At 40.3% G+C, this 21,002-nt stretch overlaps 1 protein-coding gene across 2 annotated transcripts in view; it reads right to left on the bottom strand.

Moving 5' to 3' along the window:
* The window catches only part of SdhA (succinate dehydrogenase, subunit A (flavoprotein)), a 63,928-nt gene extending 61,237 nt beyond the window's left edge, over positions 1-2,691 (bottom strand). The window contains exons 1-3 of one of the 2 annotated variants that reach the window (XM_067770223.1): positions 2,622-2,691; positions 2,235-2,261; positions 2,023-2,136 (exon numbers count right to left, since the gene is read on the bottom strand). In XM_067770223.1, coding sequence (XP_067626324.1) covers positions 2,023-2,076 — 54 coding nt within the window. In that variant the 5' untranslated portion in view covers positions 2,077-2,136; positions 2,235-2,261; positions 2,622-2,691. Of the gene's footprint in view, positions 1-2,022; positions 2,262-2,621 lie in introns of those variants that run through there. The other variant, XM_067770222.1, reaches the window with a different exon arrangement.
* Positions 2,692-21,002: the final 18,311 nt, after the last annotated feature.

The following is a 21,002-nucleotide window of genomic DNA, read 5'->3' as shown; positions in this document are numbered from 1 at the left end:
TAAAAAAACATCATAGAAATTGCTTGGTGTAATCATCATATACTAATAACGCAAATAAAAATGCGCCCAAATGCAACGAAAGCTGCTGACTGTTTGAACTTAAGGTAATAGTCTAGTTGAGGGGTCGACTGCTAATACGCTACCAAAAATATCGAGAGAGGTGTCAAACGACGCGTCTTGACATCAGTATTAATAATCCGAAGGCGGAAAATAAAAATTTTAACGCGTTCAAAATATATTAACGAAAAACCGAAAAAAGACCGGCGGGTTCTCCGAAACCGGGGGTTGGATCCATAGTATTTTTGCGCAGAACACCTTTCTGCGTTGGCGGCCTTCGGCCGCGCTTATTAAATATAACCCTGGGCTACGCCATGCCAAGTTCGGGTGTGTGGTATAACCGTGGCTACCGCCACGGTGATGCACAATTTTTTTTGTGGGTACAAACACAACAACAACCACATGGAAATCGCCAACGTCAACTGCAAATATCTCCGGACAGAGATAAAATTTTCTTTTCCGCCTTAGGATTATTGTTCTCGAGATTTTTACGCGTATTTTGACACCTCTCTCGATATTTTTGGTAGCGTATTAGCAGTCGACCCCTCAACTAGACTATTACCGAACTTAATACATTGTGTGGCCTGAAGGTTTAATGTGGCCACATAAATCGTTCCCGAAATGGTCGTGCTAGCACCTTAATTGTGCTGTGGTACCGGAGCGTACCGGATCTGTATCCGGCAAAGGACCATCACATCGATAACACTCCCCAAAGCCTTCGGAGAGCAACTTTATCGCTACAACAATAACAACAACAACAGGCTAGCTGCAAATTTGCTTTGAATTAAGGGAGCAAAATGGCTTCAAGCGTTTAAAAAAACATCATAGAAATTGCTTGGTGTAATCATCATATACTAATAACGCAAATAAAAATGCGCCCAAATGCAACGAAAGCTGCTGACTGTTTGAACTTAAGGTAATAGTCTAGTTGAGGGGTCGACTGCTAATACGCTACCAAAAATATCGAGAGAGGTGTCAAACGACGCGTCTTGACATCAGTATTAATAATCCGAAGGCGGAAAATAAAAATTTTAACGCGTTCAAAATATATTAACGAAAAACCGAAAAAAGACCGGCGGGTTCTCCGAAACCGGGGGTTGGATCCATAGTATTTTTGCGCAGAACACCTTTCTGCGTTGGCGGCCTTCGGCCGCGCTTATTAAATATAACCCTGGGCTACGCCATGCCAAGTTCGGGTGTGTGGTATAACCGTGGCTACCGCCACGGTGATGCACAATTTTTTTTGTGGGTACAAACACAACAACAACCACATGGAAATCGCCAACGTCAACTGCAAATATCTCCGGACAGAGATAAAATTTTCTTTTCCGCCTTAGGATTATTGTTCTCGAGATTTTTACGCGTATTTTGACACCTCTCTCGATATTTTTGGTAGCGTATTAGCAGTCGACCCCTCAACTAGACTATTACCGAACTTAATACATTGCTGAACTACTACTTTAAATGATCTATAATCAGAGGTATTTGGAAGTTGTTAGAATTACACAAAAAATGGTTACATAACAAACTAACTTTTTTCATTAGCGATATCTTGTAATTTTAAAGCAACATGCGGTCTAGTCTCTTCTGCTATCTTGCCCGGGTGGTCTTTGCCACTGCATTGCTTTTAAAACTATATCGTAAACGAATTTCACTACAGTCATTTCATTCATTATTATAATATACCTAATTGCATCCTATTTGCGTCAACCCAATCAAATAAAAGTAAAGCATTATACCCACAATTCCAACACTTGCCCCTCCACCCGTACACCCACAGAAGCAGCGGTTTGCATGCGCCTTAATAGCAAAAAAATGGTTGTGTAATGCCCAGAATATAAGTATAGCGTAATACATTTTCCCATCATTTATAAATTTTTTGCAAACATTTAACTATTTTTGTGTCATCTCAGTGTAATTATAACAAGTTTGTTATTAGCATTACTATTCCTTTTATCCACCTACCATTGCTGCAGGATTTTTAGCTAAAATCGATGGTACACGTACTAGGCTAGCCATTTTCAATTTTGTGCGAGCAGTTGTCTCCTTTGATCGTCCTCTAGTGTTGTTTTACTAATCCTGTTTTAATATTATACCGATTTGTTATTAATGGAATGGCATCAAATAATATGTATGTGAAAATCTATTTAAAACAACTTAAATTCACTAAAATTAACTTATCAAATCCGTTGAACATCTATGCCATTGTAAATTTTACCAAGTAGCGCAACTAACAGCTGATCGGTGAAAATTCGCACATTCACACGCACAGTTCTCGACTCAGTTTCAAAACAAAACTTTAGATTATTTAATTCAAATTTTAAAGTGAGATAATCCTTACAAATTTATGTATACAGAATATATATGTGGTTTTTGTTGCTTTTAAAACAATAGTTTTATTTATATTAAAACCTTTATCATTTTTTTTTTTAACTTTGAAAAATCTCCGAACACCATTCCTTCATTATATGACATTCGACTGCCTAGTCCACTGCCTTCCACTCTATTCGCAACATAACCTCTACTTAAGCTGCCAAACTATATAGTAAACAATGATCTATGCCGTTGAAACTTCTCGCGCTCGCAAAAATCGACTGAGAAAGAAACTTTCATTTCTCAAATAGGGAAAACAAAAACAATTGTGACTATGGCACTGCCAGATGTAAATATAATAAACACAGGGTACAATTATTGTAAACTTTAGCAAGTAGCGCAACTAACAGCCGATGGCTCAAAATAAGCACACGCTTACAAACAGTACTAACGTCCATATTGCGAAAATGTTTAAGCTGGAGTCATTGGTGCCGTTTGTCGTATCTCTGTAGTCGTATCCCTAACGTAATCAGCTGTTTATCGTTACGACGGTAAACCAAAACCCAATTGGTTGGGTACGATACGGTTACGACCTTAGCGGCACCAATAATCGATTGCATTAATTCTCATAAGGTTGGTCGAATCAGCTGTTAAAAGGTTACCGATACGGTTACCGATAAAGCACCAATGTCTCCAGCTTTAAGGAAATGCAGGTTAAAGTTTTAAACCGATTTAAACTGTGATGTTGTTGTTGTTGTTGTAGCGATAAGGTAGCTCCCTGAAGACTTTGGTGAGTGTTATCGATGTGATGGTCCTTTACCGAATACAGATCGGGTACGCTCCGGTAACACAGCACCATTAATGTGCTAGCCTGACCATCTCGGGAACGATTTATATGGCCATGTTAAACCTTCAGGTCATCCCTCCATCACTCTCCACCATCAAGTTCTCTAAAATTAATACAAAGATTGAAGGTATATTGATGCAATGCAACTCTGCTATTCCTGCTGTTCTACACTCCACTCCATTCGACTGGCTTCCACACTATTCGCAACATAACCTCTGTATGTGTATAGCATCTGAGCTTCCGTTACACAAATGAGACCAAGGCCCGGATTTTCAGTAGTTCAAAATTAAGTTTGTTTATACTCTAGTCAAATTTAAACTCCAGTTACTGAGCAGTTTTTAGTCACAGTTTAAGGACGCCTTTGAGTAGGTTTTTTTGTACGGCAACATTGGTTTTTTATTATCTAGATAATTTGTAGATACGGCAACAGCTGGATTTTGTTTACCCAAAAAACACGGAAAACCATTTCTCCAGCAAAATATATATCTAGTTCTTGAGGTATATCCAACATCATTATTTAATTATTCTTAAACTAGATACATAGTTCTCGAGTTGATATCGAACTTCATTCTCCAATCACTATCCAACCTTTGAGAAATTTTGTAAAATTTAGAGTTCTCGAGTTGATCTCCAACGTTATTATCACTATCAAATTATTATCCCCAACTTTGAGAGATTTCGGGAAATGTACAGTTCTCAAATGAATATCCAACACATTTCTCCAGTTGATATCCTACATTGGATATCTAGTTGAGGTAGAGTTGAAAAAAATCTCCACGGTGGTACCATCAAAACCAGTAACTGTTTATTGTGACAAATAAACACCTCGTTGATATCAGTAATGAAGCGTATTGAATCAAAAATAAATTATACATATTTTATTCAAGGTTCGATTCGAGCTCAAGGCCAGAACAATAATTTTTTTTCTAATGATAATTATTGTTATTTTTTAATTTTTCTAAATTCGAAAAATTGTATTTTGTTTTTGGTATAGTAAGTAGAAAAATTTTCAGACAACCTCACATAGCTGCGCAGATAGATCCATTTCGAAGGGTGCTAAGCTTTCATCATCAGTACGCTTTAGGCGCGCTGCGCTAACCATTTAGCTATACAGCGGTGGTTTGTTTGACTGGCAAATTTGCTACTTCTATTCCTTTTACCAACTATATTTATTCAGTGTTGCGCCATCTGGTGCAAATCACTGATAATGCTGGATTTCTGTTTATTGTCAATTACTTTGTTTGACATTACCAAGTGCTCATGGTTTTTTAACAATTGTTTTTGTTTTTATCGGCCTATTGATAAATTATTCAAGGTTCGATTCGAGCTCAAGGCCAGAACAATAATTTTTTTCTAATGATAATTATTGTTATTTTTTAATTTTTCTAAATTTGAAAAATTATATTTTGTTTTTGGAATAGTAAGTAGAAAAATTTTCAGACAACCTGCCATAGCTGCGCAGATAGATCCATTTCGAAGGGTGCTAAGCCTTCATCATCAGTACGCTTTAGGCTCGCTGCGCTAACCATTTAGCTATACAGCGGTGGTTTGTTTGACTGGCAAATTTGCTACTTCTATTCCTTTTATCAACTATATTTATTCAGTGTTGCGCCATCTGATGCAAATCACTGATAATGCTGGATTTTTGCTTATTGTCAATTACTTTGTTTGACATTCCCAAGTGCTCATGGTTTATTAACAATTGTTTTTGTTTTTATCGGCCTATTGATAAATTATTCAAGGTTCGATTCGAGCTCAAGGCCAGAACAATAATTTTTTTCTAATGATAATTATTGTTATTTTTTAATTTTTCTAAATTTGAAAAATTATATTTTGTTTTTGGAATAGTAAGTAGAAAATTTTTCAGACAACCAGCCATAGCTGCGCATATGGATCCATTTCGAAGGGTGCTAAGCCTTCATCATCAGTACGCTTTAGGCACGCTGCGCTAACCATTTAGCTATACAGCGGTGGTTTGTTTGACTGGCAAATTTGCTACTTCTATTCCTTTTACCAACTATATTTATTCAGTGTTGCGCCATCTGGTGCAAATCACTGATAATGCTGGATTTTCGTTTATTGTCAATTACTTTGTTTGACATTCCCAAGTGATCATGGTTTATTAACAATTGTTTTTGTTTTTATCGGACTATTGATAAATTATTCAAGGTTCGGTTCGAGCTCAAGGCCAGAACAATAATTTTTTTCTAATGATAATTATTGTTATTTTTTAATTTTTTTAAATTTGAAAAATTGTATTTTGTTTTTGGAATAGTATGTAGAAAAATTTTCAGACAACCTCCCATAGCTGCGCAGATAGATCCATTTCGAAGAGTGCTAAGCTTTCATCATCAGTACGCTTTAGGCGCGCTGCGCTAACCATTCAGCTATACAGCTGTGGTTTGTTTCACTGGAAAATTTGCTACTTCTATTCCTTTTACCAACTATATTTATTCAGTGTTGCGCCATCTGGTGCAAATCACCGATAATGCTGGATTTTTGTTTATTGTCAATTACTTTGTTTGACATTCCCAAGTGCTCATTGTTTATTAACAATTGTTTTTGTTTTTATCGGCCTATTGATAAATTATTCAAGGTTCGATTCTAGCTCAAGGCCAGAACAATAATTTTTTTAATGATAATTATTGTTATTTTTTAATTTTTCTAAATTTGAAAAATTGTATTTTGTTTTTGGAATAGTAAGTAGAAAAATTTTCAGACAACCTGCCATAGCTGCGCAGATAGATCCATTTCGAAGGGTGCTAAGCCTTCATCATCAGTACGCTTTAGGCACGCTGCGCTAACCATTTAGCTACACAGCGGTGGTTTGTTTGACTGGCAAATTTGCTACTTCTATTCCTTTTACCAACTATATTTATTCAGTGTTGCGCCATCTGGTGCAAATCACTGATAATGCTGGATTTTTGTTTATTGTCAATTACTTTGATTGACATTCCCAAGTGCTCATGGTTTATTAACAATTCCTTTTGTTTTTATCGGCCTATTGATAAATTATTCAAGGTTCGATTCGAGCTCAAGGCCAGAACAATAATTTTTTTCTAATGATAATTAGTGTTATTTTTTAATTTTTCTAAATTTGAAAAATTGTATTTTGTTTTTGGAATAGTAAGTACAAAAGTTTTCAGACAACCTGTCATAGCTGCGCAGATAGATCCATTTCGAAGGGTGCTAAGCCTTCATCATCAGTATGCTTTAGGCACGCTGCGCTAGCCATTTAGCTATACAGCGGTGGTTTGTTTGTTCTGGCCTTGAGCTCGAATCGAGCCTTGAATAATTTATCAATAGGCCGATAAAAACAAAAATAATTGTTAATAAACCATGAGCACTTGGGAATGTCAAACAAAGTAATTGACAATAAACAAAAATCCAGCATTATCAGTGATTTGCACCAGATGGCGCAACACTGAATAAATTTAGTTGGTAAAAGGAATAGAAGTAGCAAATTTGCCAGTCAAACAAACCGCCGCTGTATAGCTAAATGGTTAGCGCAGCGTGCCTAAAGCGTACTGATGGTGAAGGCTTAGCACCCTTTGAAATGGATCTATCTGCGCAGCTATGGCAGGTTGTCTGAAAATTTTTTTACTTACTATTCCAAAAACAAAATACAATTTTTCAAATTTAGAAAAATTAAAAAATAACAATAATTATCATTAGAAAAAAATTATTGTTCTGGCCTTGAGCTCGAATCGAACCTTGAATAATTTATCAATAGGCCGATAAAAACAAAAACAATTATACATATTGTTACGAATATTAGCAAAACTAAGGAGTGCTGCCAGCTCTAAGCCGATCTAAGCAGTGACGTGAATGCACATCAATAATTCAATCATTATGTATCTACATAAACGAATCAATAATTGCGTCTACACATATGTACACATTCCGACGAGCAACATTTACATACAAGGCAGCGAGAGATGAGATGTCACACACCGATGAATTTACTTATGCGCTTATGTGTGTGCGGGAGACTGTAAACTACAAACACATGCATATACCTTATCTGAGTTGTCACAAGAGAGAGCAATAATTTGTGCACGTAGTTGTGGCTGGCGATTGTGTAGCCGAAACAACTAGTAACTTCTGGAAATAGAAGGGCCTAGAAGTATGCAGCGTAAACTATAAAAGCGGCGCCAGCGAGTAAGAAGTAATTCAGTTTGATTTGAATTGTCAAGCAGTGACGAGTAAGACGATATCTAGCGAGCAATAGCACTATTATTTTGAAAGTCAGTTTCCTTTAAGATATCAGTTTGGTTATTAAGCTATTCGTTGCACAGTTTGAGTGTTATTGTGAAGTACTTAATAAAGGCCATTTTTTCCATCATTCAATATTGGAGTTATTTATTCAACAGTTTAGTGATTCGAACTTAGCAGAGGATTGCAAATAAGAGGATTTGCAGAAAATTCGTTACAATTGGTGTCAGAAGAGGAATTGTTGAATAAATTCTAGAGGACAACAAGGACATGGCAAAGTTAAGTGAATTGAAGATCCCGCAACTGAAGAAGGAGTTGGAGAGCCGTGGATTGAATACAAGCGGCGTTAAACTCGAACTTCAGGCACGGCTACGAGAAGCAATGGAAGCAGAAGGAATTGATGTGGAAGAGCATGTCTTTCATCTTGATGGCGAGGAGACAACAAAAATTGAAGAGAAGAACGAAACATCGCAGACGGTTACCAGTACAGACTTGAACATGATTTTAGCTGCAATATCTGCTCAAACATCGACAGTGTCATCTCAACTGGCAGAACAGCAGACATATATGGAATCGCAGGAGAACCGTATAACATCCAAGATGGAAGAACAGAAGACATATATGGCATCACAACTAGAATCGCAGGAGACACGCATAACATCGAAGATTGAAGCACAAGAAACGCGTATGGCAGAAATGTCGACACAGATTACATCAAAGATGGAGACACAATTGGAAGAACAGAAGACATATTTGGCATCTCAACTGGAAGCGCAAGAGGCACGTATATCTGAAATGTCGGCACAAATTTCGGAACAGGTATCAGCGCAGCTCTTTGTGAAACTGGAAGAGCAGGATGCAAAAATTTTACAACTCGAGGACAAAATTGATGCCGAAATAGAAGCGTTAAAAGGTCGTATGGAGCAGTTACAACTAAACCGCCCAGCTGTTTCAGCGAGTAATCCAAAGGTAAAGACACCATCCTTTGACGGTTCTGTTCCTTTTCAGGTCTTTAAGCTACAGTTTGAGAAGACCGCAGCAGTGAACCAATGGAATGCTGAAGATAAAGTTGCAGCTCTGTTCGTGGCACTGAAAGGGCCTGCCGCGGAAATCTTACAGACCATCCCAGAGTACGAGCGGAACCACTACGAAACATTGATGAGCGCTTTAGAGAGACGTTACGGAAGCGAGCATAGGAAACAGATATTCCAAATTGAGTTGCAAAACCGCTACCAAAAAGCAAATGAAACATTGCAGGAGTTTGCTTCAGATATTGAAAGATTGGCTCATCTTGCAAATGCGGACGCACCCGTGGAATACACTGAAAGGGTAAAAATCCAAAGTTTCATAAATGGCATACGGGACGTGGAAACGAAGCGAGCTACATACGCAAACCCAAAGCTGACATTTTCTGAAACGGTATCACATGCATTGACTCAGGAAACGGCCTCACTATTGAGTAAACCAGCATACAAAGCTCATCGTGTAGAAGTGGAAAGACCAGATTGGGTAGACACTATTTTGGAAGCACTGAAGGGATCACAACAGAAAAATGCCGGAGTTATTAAATGTTTCAAGTGCGGCAACCCAGGTCATATTGCACGACATTGCAGCAGCGGTCCCAATAGCTCCAACAATGTGGGTGGTCGTAAACGCAGAGCAGAAGGTGATGAGCAAATATCCAAGACCACTCAATCGTTAAACTAAATCGAGTCAGCCGCAAGGGGCGACAGCTGGCTCCCGCAATTGAATGCCCCATAATCTCTATCTCGCAGATTGGAAGAAGATCGAGCAACCTTACTGTTGGAGGACATGTGGACGGAAAGGAACGGTTATTGACTGTAGATACGGGTGCATCTCATTCCATCATTCGAGCGGATTTAGTCAACAAAAAGATAAGACCATTGCTTGGAGCAAGATTACGTACAGCCACGGGAGAGGACACCCAGGTAATTGGAGAAGTAGAATGTGAAGTCGCAATTGGGAACGTCATGGTAGTACACAATTTTATAGTGGCAGAAATTGTTGATGAAATCATAATTGGAGTGGACTTCTTAATCGACCAGGGCATCAAGATCGACATGCAAAGCAAGACGATGCGATATAAAAACATGGATGTACCACTTAATTTCGGCTACGAGAGAGGCTACAGCAGTAAACGAGTGCTGGTGGAAGAGAGTCAGCAAATACCACCAAAATCCGAAGCAGTCATCTGGGCAAAGGTTGATGGAGATTGTGGGACAAACAAATTGTGGGTTGTCGAAGCAGCAAACAAATCAGCACTAAACATACTTGTAGGAAAAACCCTGGCTATGACAAAACAAGATGGACGTATTCCGGTAAGAGTACTCAATGAGTTCAAGTCACCACTCAAACTGACTAAAGGAGCTATTTTGGGAAGATGCCAAGAGGCCGAAGTGGTTATTAACTGTGAACAGCTCCAGGAACACGTTTCAGCTAGTAATACTGATCTTTCAAATGACATCACGGCATGGATGCAGGGACTAGAGGAAGCATATCAGAGTAAGGCAAAACAACTGCTCCTAAAGTACGCGAACATATTTGACCAGGATGATTCTAAACCAGGCCGCACCAACGTTGTGAAACATCAAATTGACACTGGAGATGCGAGACCGATCCGTCAAGCTCCACGTAGTGTTCCACTGGCGAAGCGGGAAGTTGTGAGTCAAATCATTCAAGAAATGAACGACAGCGGCGTCATCGAACCATCAGCTAGTCCATGGAGCTCACCGGTAGTACTTGTAAATAAAAAGGATGGAAAAATGAGGTTTTGCGTGGACTACCGGAAGTTGAATGACGTAACGAAAAAGGATAGCTACCCATTGCCAAGAATTGACGACACTCTGGACTCGCTATCTGGTACGAAATGGTTTTCCACGCTGGACTTGAAAAGCGGCTACTGGCAAGTGGAGGTGAAGGAGGAAGATAAAGAGAAAACAGCCTTCAGTGTCGGTGATGGTCTTTGGCAATTTACAGTGATGCCTTTTGGACTTTGTAATGCACCAGCTACTTTTGAGAGACTCATGGACCAGGTACTGAAAGGACTACATTGGAAAACATGCTTGGTGTACCTGGACGACATCATCGTATTGGGCAAGAACTTTGATGAACATCTTAAGAGCTTGGAGGAAGTTTTCCAGAGAATAGCTGGCGCTGGTCTGAAGTTAAGTCCCAAAAAGTGTGCGCTGTTTAAAAAGGAAGTCAATTATTTGGGTCACAAGGTAACGACAGAGGGCATCTGCACTGCGAACGAAAAAATAGAGGCTGTACAGGATTGGCCAAGACCACAGAATCTACATGAATTAAGAAGTTTTCTTGGGCTGTGCACATATTACCGCCGATTTGTACCAAATTTTTCCAGCGTAGCCCATAGCCTCCATGAGCTTACAAGAAAAAACAAAGCTTTTGAATGGAAGAAGGAGCAAGAAGTGGCTTTCCAAACATTGAAGGAGCGTTTGTGCACTGCCCCAATGTTAGCATATCCGATTCCAGGAGCAACATTTATTCTAGATACAGATGCAAGTGGATATGCTATAGGAGGCGTTTTATCACAACTGGTCGATGGACAGGAGAAGGTAGTTGCATATTACAGCCGTTCGATTGGGAAACCAGAGAGGAACTACTGTGTTACGCGGAGAGAGCTGTTGGCATTGGTAGAGTGCATTAAACATTTTCACAAATACCTCTACGGCCAGCGATTCCATGTCAGGACAGATCACGCAGCATTGAAATGGCTTCTGCAGTTCCGTAATCCGGAAGGACAATTGGCACGGTGGATCGAGCGACTTCAAAGCTATGACTTTTCCATTGAGCATCGAAAAGGTAGTACCCATGGAAATGCCGATGCAATGTCACGAAGGCCATGTAGTTTGGAATGCAAGCACTGTTCAAAGGCCGAGGCTAAAGAAGACATTATAGATGTCCGGCTAATGACTATAACGTGTACGGATGAATGGGACAAGGAACAACTAAGAAAGTGTCAGCTAGAAGATACAGATCTGTCACATGTTATGCAAGGGCTCGAACGAAACGAAAGACCAAGCAGAGAGGATATGTCAGCAGAGAGTCCCATTGCGAAGTCATATTGGGCACAGTGGAACAGTTTGGAATTGATATCCGGTTGCTTGCATCGAGTATGGGAGAGTGAGGATGGTCAGTGCAAGAAGAAACTTATAGTTGTTCCCAGAAAGAGGATTCCTGACGTGCTCAGCGAGTTGCACAATGGTCCAAGTGGAGGCCATCTTGGAATCACGAAGACACTCGAGAAAATTAAGCAGAGATTCTATTGGGTTGGTTGCCGTCAGTCGGTCACCGAGTGGATTGCCAATTGCGAGGTATGCAACAGAGCGAAAGGGCCCAAAACCCGAAGTCGTGGCCAGATGAAGCAGTATATTTCAGGTGCACCATTTGAAAGGATCGCCATGGATGTCGCAGGTCCATTTCCTACTAGCAACCGCGGAAACAAATACGTACTGGTGGTTATGGATTATTTCAGTAAATGGCCAGAGGTATACCCAATCCCAAACCAAGAAGCAGAAACAGTAGCAGAAGTGGTTAAAAACGAATGGGTTGCAAGGTATGGTGTACCAATGGAGTTACATTCTGACCAAGGCAGGAATTTTGAATCAGCTGTGTTCCAAGAACTGTGCAAGAAGTTGGGCATTCGAAAAACACGGACAACTGCATTGCATCCTCAGTCCGATGGTATGGTGGAACGTTTCAATAGAACATTGGAGGAGCATTTAAGGAAAGTAGTCGACAAGTACCATAAGGACTGGGATACACACATATCATTATTCTTGATGGCCTACCGATCGGCAGTACATGACACAACGGGCCAAACTCCCGCAAAGGTAATTTTTGGCAATGACCTTCGACTGCCAGCTGATTTGAAGTATGGGATAGATGCCGATGCGGAGAGGAATGTCAAGAAATCCACTGATGTCTTAGAAGAAGAGCTGAGAGAGATACACGATCTGGTAAGGCAACGAGCAAAGATTATGAGTGACAAGATGAAAGCGAGGTACGATAAAGCAATTAATTCGGAAGGGTTTCAGGAAGGAGATTTGGTGCTGCTATACAACCCACAACGAAAAAAAGGTTTGTCCCCGAAATTGCAGTGTAACTGGGAAGGCCCATACAAAGTTGTAAAACGGATCAACGATGTAGTGTACCGCATACAAACCACTACCAAACCACGAACCAAAATGAAAGTGGTTCATTTGGAGAGATTAGCAGCGTTTAGATCGAGAGATTTGTCTGATCGGGACGATCAGACTTAGGTGGAGGGCAGTGTTACGAATATTAGCAAAACTAAGGAGTGCTGCCAGCTCTAAGCCGATCTAAGCAGTGACGTGAATGCACATCAATAATTCAATCATTATGTATCTACATAAACGAATCAATAATTGCGTCTACACATATGTACACATTCCGACGAGCAACATTTACATACAAGGCAGCGAGAGATGAGATGTCACACACCGATGAATTTACTTATACGCTTATGTGTGTGCGGGAGACTGTAAACTACAAACACATGCATATACCTTATCTGAGTTGTCACAAGAGAGAGCAATAATTTGTGCACGTAGTTGTGGCTGGCGATTTTGTAGCCGAAACAACTAGTAACTTCTGGAAATCGAAGAGCCTAGAAGTATGCAGCGTAAACTATAAAAGCGGCGCCAGCGAGTAAGAAGTAATTCAGTTTGATTTGAATTGTCAAGCAGTGACGAGTAAGACGATATCTAGCGAGCAATAGCACTATTATTTTGAAAGTCAGTTTCCTTTAAGATATCAGTTTGGTTATTAAGCTATTCGTTGCACAGTTTGAGTGTTATTGTGAAGTACTTAATAAAGGCCATTTTTTCCATCATTCAATATTGGAGTTATTTATTCAACAGTTTAGTGATTCGAACTTAGCAGAGGATTGCAAATAAGAGGATTTGCAGAAAATTCGTTACAATATTTTATTTTCGTGCAAATACTGTAGTATGGAATCTTTCATTTGAGTCCAGTTAGAGAACAACAAGATGGGAATTAAATTTTTTCAACTTGAGTAATAGCATTTTTTGCTTTATAAAAATTCCCTCTTTTCCTGAGTTCGCTAAGAAGTTTCGAAACACCCTGTTTTGTCGCTAGTTATTTAACCACTGCCGCTAGATGGGTCTCCTAAGCATTATCTAAGCGAGAATAAAAGGCGAATTAATGGTGACTTAAATTCCGTTCACACTTGGCGACGCGACACGTACCGACACGTTCCACAAAATATTCGCGACATTTTTGCCTAATTGGTCGTGTCTTGTCATGCAAATACATGCAAAGAATATTTTGTCGGTACGTGTCGCGTCGCTTAAGGGCGAATTAATGGTGACTTATAATCATAAAGCTATGACCAGATAAACAGCTGATCGAACCTACCTTATGGAAATCAATGTAATAGATTTGGGACCATTAATCTAACTCGTTTGCATTGATTTCCATAAGGCATGTGTGATCAGCTGTTTTATCTGGTTATGGCTTTATGGTTATAGTCACCATTAATAAATTTTAAAGAATGGATTGACAGCCTGCTATATTTTATCGTGGGTATAAAGGCACTGCAGAAAAAGAAATCTTGTTTAAAGCGCAGATAAATTTAAGCAGGCATTCGAGAAAACGGCCCTTAGAGACGTCATTTCATACTTTTTGTGAAATTTATTTGTAATGTCCCATTTGAGGGGTAATTTTAAATTGCTTCTGCACATTGTCATGAGGTATTTTTGATTGTTTTAAAGGATCGTATTAATTAAACCATTCATCCTCTTTCCAACAATCAATGGCTATAGGGTCTCGAGATGTAGGCCAAAACGTGGACCTGGGTACCCCTAGAATGTGTGCATAGAATATGGATATCAAATGAAAGCTGTTGATGAGTGCTTTAGTAGAAGGTAATTTTCATACCCCTGGGTGACTAGCGTCTCGAGATATAGGCCAAAACGTGGACCCGGGTACCCCTAGAGTGTGTTTATAGAATATGGCTATCAAATGAAAGCTGTTGATGAGTGCTTTAGTAGAGGGGAATTTTCATGCCCCTGGGTGACTAGGGTCTCGAGATATAGGCCAAAACGTGGACCTGGGTACCCCTAGAATGTGTGTATAGAATATGGATATCAAATGAAAGCTGTTGATGAGTGCTTTAGTAGGGTCTCGAGATATAGGGCAAAACGTGGACCCGGGCACCCCCAGAATGCGTTTATACAATATGGATATCAAATGAAAGCTGTTGATTAGTTCTTTAGTACAGGGTAGTTTTCATACCTATTGGTGACTAGGGTCTCGAGATATAGGCCAAAACTTGGACCCGGGTACCCCTAGAGTGTGTTTATAGAATTTGGATATCAAATGAAAGCTGTTGATGAGTGCTTTAGTAGAGGGTAATTTTCATACCCCTGGGTGACTAGGGTCTCGAGATATAGGCCGAAACGTGGACCCGGATACCCCTAGAATGTGTTTATAGAATGCGGATATCAAATGAAAGCTGTGGATGAGTGCTTTAGCAATTTTCATACCCCTGGGTGACTAGGGTTTCGAGATATAGGCCAAAACGTGGGCCAGTGAATGCCTAGACAGTGTTTATACAATATGGATATCAGATGAAAGCTGCTGATGAGTGCTTTAGTACAGAGTAATAAATTATCCAGAGACGGACTGGGACTGGGATTAGGACTAGGACTGGGACTGAGGCTCGGAATGTGACTGGGACTGGGATTAGGACTAGGACTGGGACTGAGGCTCGGAATGGGACTGGGACTGGGATTGGAATAAAATACATACCACCTTTTGGGACAGGCAATAAGCGATGCAGAAGAATGAGAAGAAATTGAGAGAAGAGAAAAGAGAGAAGGAGATTGAGAAAGAGATAGAATGAGACGAAGATGGAGATAGATGAATCGAAAAAGACGGAGGGAGGAGTGAATAAAAGGATTAGGAAAAAGTAAAGAGGGAGAGGGCAGAGTCAAACGGAAAAAGCTTATTAAAATGTATGCATATTGGCTAAATTTAGGGCAGGACAACGTCTGCCGGGTCTTCTAGTATATTAATATAAACTTCTTAAAAATGTGTAGAAGGAAATTTTCTAATACACGCCAATCAGGTACATTACAAATGAAAATCGAAATGACGTCTCTTATTCTATCTATCCTCTCTGGTTTTGTCCAAACGACGCAAAAGTCCAAAGAGTTGTGTCTCTAAGGCGTTTCGTGTCATCTTTGGCATTGTGGATTTATTCACAATGATCTTTGGTTTCATTATAGTCTTATGGTGCTGCTAACAGTAAGTGCGGATTTATGTTATCACTTTGGTCCTTTCAAAGAGAAAAAAGTGACAAGACGTTTGTATGCCGCCGTCAAAGTGAAGCAACACGCATTTATGTAAATCCGTCCGAAGCAGGGCGACCTATTAAGCATTTAAGACGCTCGACTTTTGCGTCGCTTTGGTGTTGCGTCAACAGCCGACCTTGAACACACACCTCTTTATTGCTTTGATTCCAATGTTCGGGCAACGCAAAGGGAACGCCAAAGCAACAGCAAAAGAGTTCATAAACTTATATTTTTCCATGCGCTGTTAATCCCTTAGTCCAATCTCGTAAACTGTATACGAAATCCATTGATTCTTATTGCTATTTTGGAAAATATTTTCACTTTCACGCTAAAAAAATTGTTATTCTTAAAATTCATTCAACGAAAATATTAAGGCCCGTATTATGTATGTCACCGTGAATGTTTGCGTCGCATTCACTCACATTCACCCAGATCGATTTTTATTATAAAATTCCTTGAATGTTCTTTCAAGTTGTATGTCAGGGTTGATTCTGAATAGGTAGTTTAACCTGTTACAGTACCCAGATCGAGGTTCAGGTCGAGTGACGCGCATTTCCTTAGGGAGAGTGAGTTCTTCCTCTGTTAGTTCTGGGAATTTTTCTTTGAGTACCGGATTTGTCGGGCAATTCCTGGAAGAGGACCGACGCCTGTTTGTGGATATAACTGAGGATCTGTTTGTGCGTTTTTGCTTCATATAGGTGTGTTCTCAGGTGCCGTATTTCCTCATAATGTTTACGGAGATTACCCCTTAAGCCCCTGGGCGGAGTAGCCTCATCAATCAGATGTATGTTGGGATGCCCAGGTTTCTGGGTATTCAACAGAAACTGTTTGGTTAGCATTTCATTTCATTGTTGTTGTTGTAGCGATAAAGAAACTCCCCGAAAGTTTCGGAGAGTGTTATCGATGTTGATGATCCTTTACCGGATATATATCCGGTATGTTCCGGTACCAAGCACCATTAAAGTCGACCATTTCGGGAACGATTTAATATGATCACATTGAACCTTCTAGGCCATACCACCAATAAATTTTTCTGAGGGACTTTTATTACAAAAGGAATAACAGATTGGGTCCCTGGGTATTATTTGTATAGGTTTCGCTTTTTTTCTGAATATAACCTTTATCGCCTGTCTATGGAATATTTTTCTCACGAAATGTTAAGTTTTTACTCAAAAATGATAAAAAACGCCAATAAACAAGCCAAGTGAATGAAGCAAACGCGACCCAGAAGCAAGTGAATCGTTTGACAGCAAAAATGAGTGTTCGTAACACTTTGCGACGCTATATAATATTGTTACGAATATTAGAAAAACTAAGGGGTGCTGCTATCTCTAAGCCGATGCTAAACAGTGATATCATGCACATCCATAGATCAATCATTATGTATATACATAAACGAAACAATAATTGCATCTAAACATATGTACCATGTACGTATACGAGCAGCGGAGAATCAATGCACAAACACATGCATATCTGAGATACTCCTAAAAGTATGCAATGAGAGAAGCTATGAAATCGTGCAATTGTAGTTACAGCTGAGAAGTTTGAGAGCTGATGGCAACTAGTAGATTCTGGAAGCGCCTAGAAGATGCGAATTTTGAAATCAGAGAGTATAAAAGGCAGCAAATGTAGAGGCGCTGGAATACAGTTTGATTTGAGCTATCAAGCAGTTTCGATTAAGACGCTATCTAGCGGGCCATAGCAGTATTATTTTGAGTCAGTTTCATTTAAACTATCAGTTTGGTTATTAAGCCAGCTAGTTGCAAAGTATAAGTGTTATTGTGAAGTACTTTAATAAAGGCCATTTTTCCATTATTCAATATTGGAGTTATTTATTCAACGGTTTAGTGATACGAACTTAGCAAAAGGGCAAATAAGAGGATTTGCAAGTAAATTCGTTACAATTGGTGTCAGAAGAGGAATTGTTGAATAAATTCCGAAGATTGGGAATACAACTTGGACATGGCAAAGTTGAGTGAATTGACGATCCAGCAACTGAAGGAGGAGTTGGAAGTCCGTGGATTGGCTACTTCTGGCGATAAATCCCACCTACAAAAACGACTAAGTGTAGCTATGTTATTTGAAGGAATCTACAATGCTGAGGAGTATGTCTTTCATTATGATAGCGACAAAACAACAACAAAAATGGAAGAAAAAAACGAAACACCGCAGACAGTGACGAGTACAATATCTGTACAAACATCGACAATGGCATCTCAGCGTCGCAAATTTCATCTCAATTGGAAGAACAGAAGACATATATGTCATCTCAACTGGAAGCGCAAGAGGCACGTATATCTGGAATGTCGACAAAAATTTCGGAACAGGTATCATCGCAGCTCTTTGCGAAACTGGAAGAGCAGGATGCAAAAATTTTACAACTCGAGGACAAAATTGATGCCGGGATAGAAGCGTTGAAAGGTCTTATGCAACAGTTACAACTAAATCGCCCAGCTGTTCCAGCGAGCAATCCGAAGGTAAAAACTCCACCTTATGACGGCTCTGTTCCTTTCGAGGTATTCAAGCTTCAATTTGAGAAGACGTTAGCAGTGAACAACTGGAATGCTGAAGATAAAGTTACTGCTCTATTCGTAGCATTGAAGGGGCCAGCAGCCGAAATCCTACAGACTATTCCCGAGGGAGAGCGGAACAACTATGAAGCATTGATGGCCGCTGTCGAAAGACATTATGGAAGCGAGCATAGAAAACAGATATACCAAATGGAATTGCAAAACCGTTACTAAAAAGCAAATGAGACATTACAGGAGTTTGCTTCGGATGTTGAAAGATTGGCTCATCTTGCAAATGTGGACGCACCCGTGGAATACACTGAAAGGGACAGATTCAGAGCTTTATTAACGGCATACGGGACGTCGAGCCACATACGCGAACCCAAAGCCAACATTTGCTGAAACGGTATCCCATGCACTGACTCAGGAAACAGCGTCACTTTTGAGTAAGCCCGCATACAAAGCTCATCGCGTGGAAGTGGAAAGACCAGATTGGGTAGACACAATTTTGGAAGCACTGAAGGGATTACAACGAAACAATGCCGGAGTTATGAAGTGTTTGAAGTGCGGTAACCCAAGTCACATTGCACGACATTGCAGCACCGGTCCCAATAGCTCCAACAATGTGGGTGGCCGTAACCGCAGAGCTGAAGGAGATGAGCAAATCTCCAAGTCCACTCAATCGTTAAACTAAAGCGAGTCAGCCGCAAGGGGCGACAGCTGGCTCCCTCAATTGAATGCCCCATAATCTCTATCTCGCAAATTGGAAGAAGGTTAAACAATCTTACTGTCGGAGGACATGTGGATGGAAAGGAACGTTTACTGACCATAGATACGGGTGCATCTCATTCCATCATTCGAGCGGATTTAGTCAACAAGGAGATAAGACCATTGCATAGAGCAAGATTGCGTACAGCCACTGGAGAAGACACCACGGTTCTAGGTGAAGTAGCTTGTGAAGTCGCAATTGGGAACGTCACGGTAGTACACAATTTTATAGTGGCAGAGATTTTCGATGAAATCATAATGGGAGTGGACTTCTTAATCGACCAGGGCATCAAGATCGACATGCAAAGCAAGACGATGCGATATAAGAACATGGATGTACCACTTAATTTCGGCTACGAGAGAGGCTACAGCAGTAAACGAGTGCTGGTGGAAGAGAGTCAGCAAATACCACCGAAATCCGAAGCAGTTATCTGGGCAAAGGTTGATGGAGATTGTGGGACAAACAAATTGTGGGTTGTCGAAGCAGCCAACAAATCAACACCAAACATACTTGTAGGAAAAACCCTGGCTATGACAAAACAAGATGGACGTATTCCGGTAAAAGTACTCAATGAGTTAAAGTCACCACTCAAACTGACAAAAGGAGCTATATTGGGAAGATGCCAAGAGGTTGAAGTAGTTATTAACTGTGAACAGTTCCAGGAACACGTTTCAACTAGCAAGACTGATCTTTCAAATGACATCACGGCATGGACGGAGGGGCTAGATCATGATTATCAGAGAAAGGCGAAGCAACTGCTCCTAAAGTACGCAAACATATTTGACCAGGATGTAAAAATGAGGTTTTGCGTGGACTACCGGAAGTTGACTGGCGTAACGAAAAAGATAGCTACCCATTGCCAAGAATTGACGACACTCTGGACTCGCTATCTGCTACGAAATAGTTTTCCACGCTGGACTTGAAAAGCGGCTACTGGCAAGTGGAGGTGAAGGAGGAAGATAAAGAGACAACAGCCTTCAGTGTCGGTGATGGTCTTTGTCAATTTACAGTGATGCCTTTTGGACTTTGTAATGCACCAGCTACTTTTGAGAGACTCATGGACCAGGTACTGAAAGGACTACATTGGAAAACATGATTGGTGTACCTGAACGACATCATCGTATTGGGGAAGAACTTTGATGAACATCTTAAAATTTGGAGGAAGTTTTCCAGAGAATAGCTGGCGCTGGTCTGAAGTTAGGTCCCAAAAAGTGTACGCTGTTTAAAAAGGAAGTAAATTATTTGGGTCACAAGGTAACGACAGTAGGTATCCGTACAGCGAATGAATAGATAGAGGCAGTAAAGGATTGACCAAGGCCACAGAATCTGCATAAATTGAGAAGTTTCCTTGGGCTGTGCACATATTACCGCCAATTTGTACCAAATTTTGCCAGCGTAGCCCATAGTCTCCACCAGCTAACAAGAAAAAATAAAGCTTTTGAATGGAAGAAGGAGCAAGAAGTAGCTTTCCAAACATTGAAAGAGCGTTTGTGCACTGTCCCAATGTTGGCATATCCGATTCCAGGAGCAACGTTTATTCTAGATACAGATGCGAGCGGATATGCTATAGGAGGCGTTTTATCACAACTGGTCGATGGACAGGAGAAGGTAGTTGCATATTACAGCCGTTCGATTGGAAAACCAGAGAGGAACTACTGCGTTACGCGGAGAGAGCTGTTGGCATTGGTAGAGTGCATTAAACATTTTCACAAATTCCTCTACGGCCAGCGATTCCGTGTCAGGACAGATCACGCAGCTTTAAAATGGCTTCTGCAGTTCCGTAATCCGGAAGGACAATTGGCACGACTACAAAGCTATGACTTTTCCATTGAGCATCGAAAAGGTAATGGAAATGCCGATGCATTGTCACGAAGACCATGTAGTTTGGAATGCAAGCACTGTTCAAA

Source organism: Eurosta solidaginis, chromosome 3 (genome assembly GCF_040869045.1).
Source record: "Eurosta solidaginis isolate ZX-2024a chromosome 3, ASM4086904v1, whole genome shotgun sequence".
Taxonomy (NCBI): domain Eukaryota; kingdom Metazoa; phylum Arthropoda; class Insecta; order Diptera; family Tephritidae; genus Eurosta; species Eurosta solidaginis.
The sequence above is the reverse complement of the archived record's forward strand: the minus strand, read 5'-3'. Positions and strand labels throughout refer to the sequence as shown.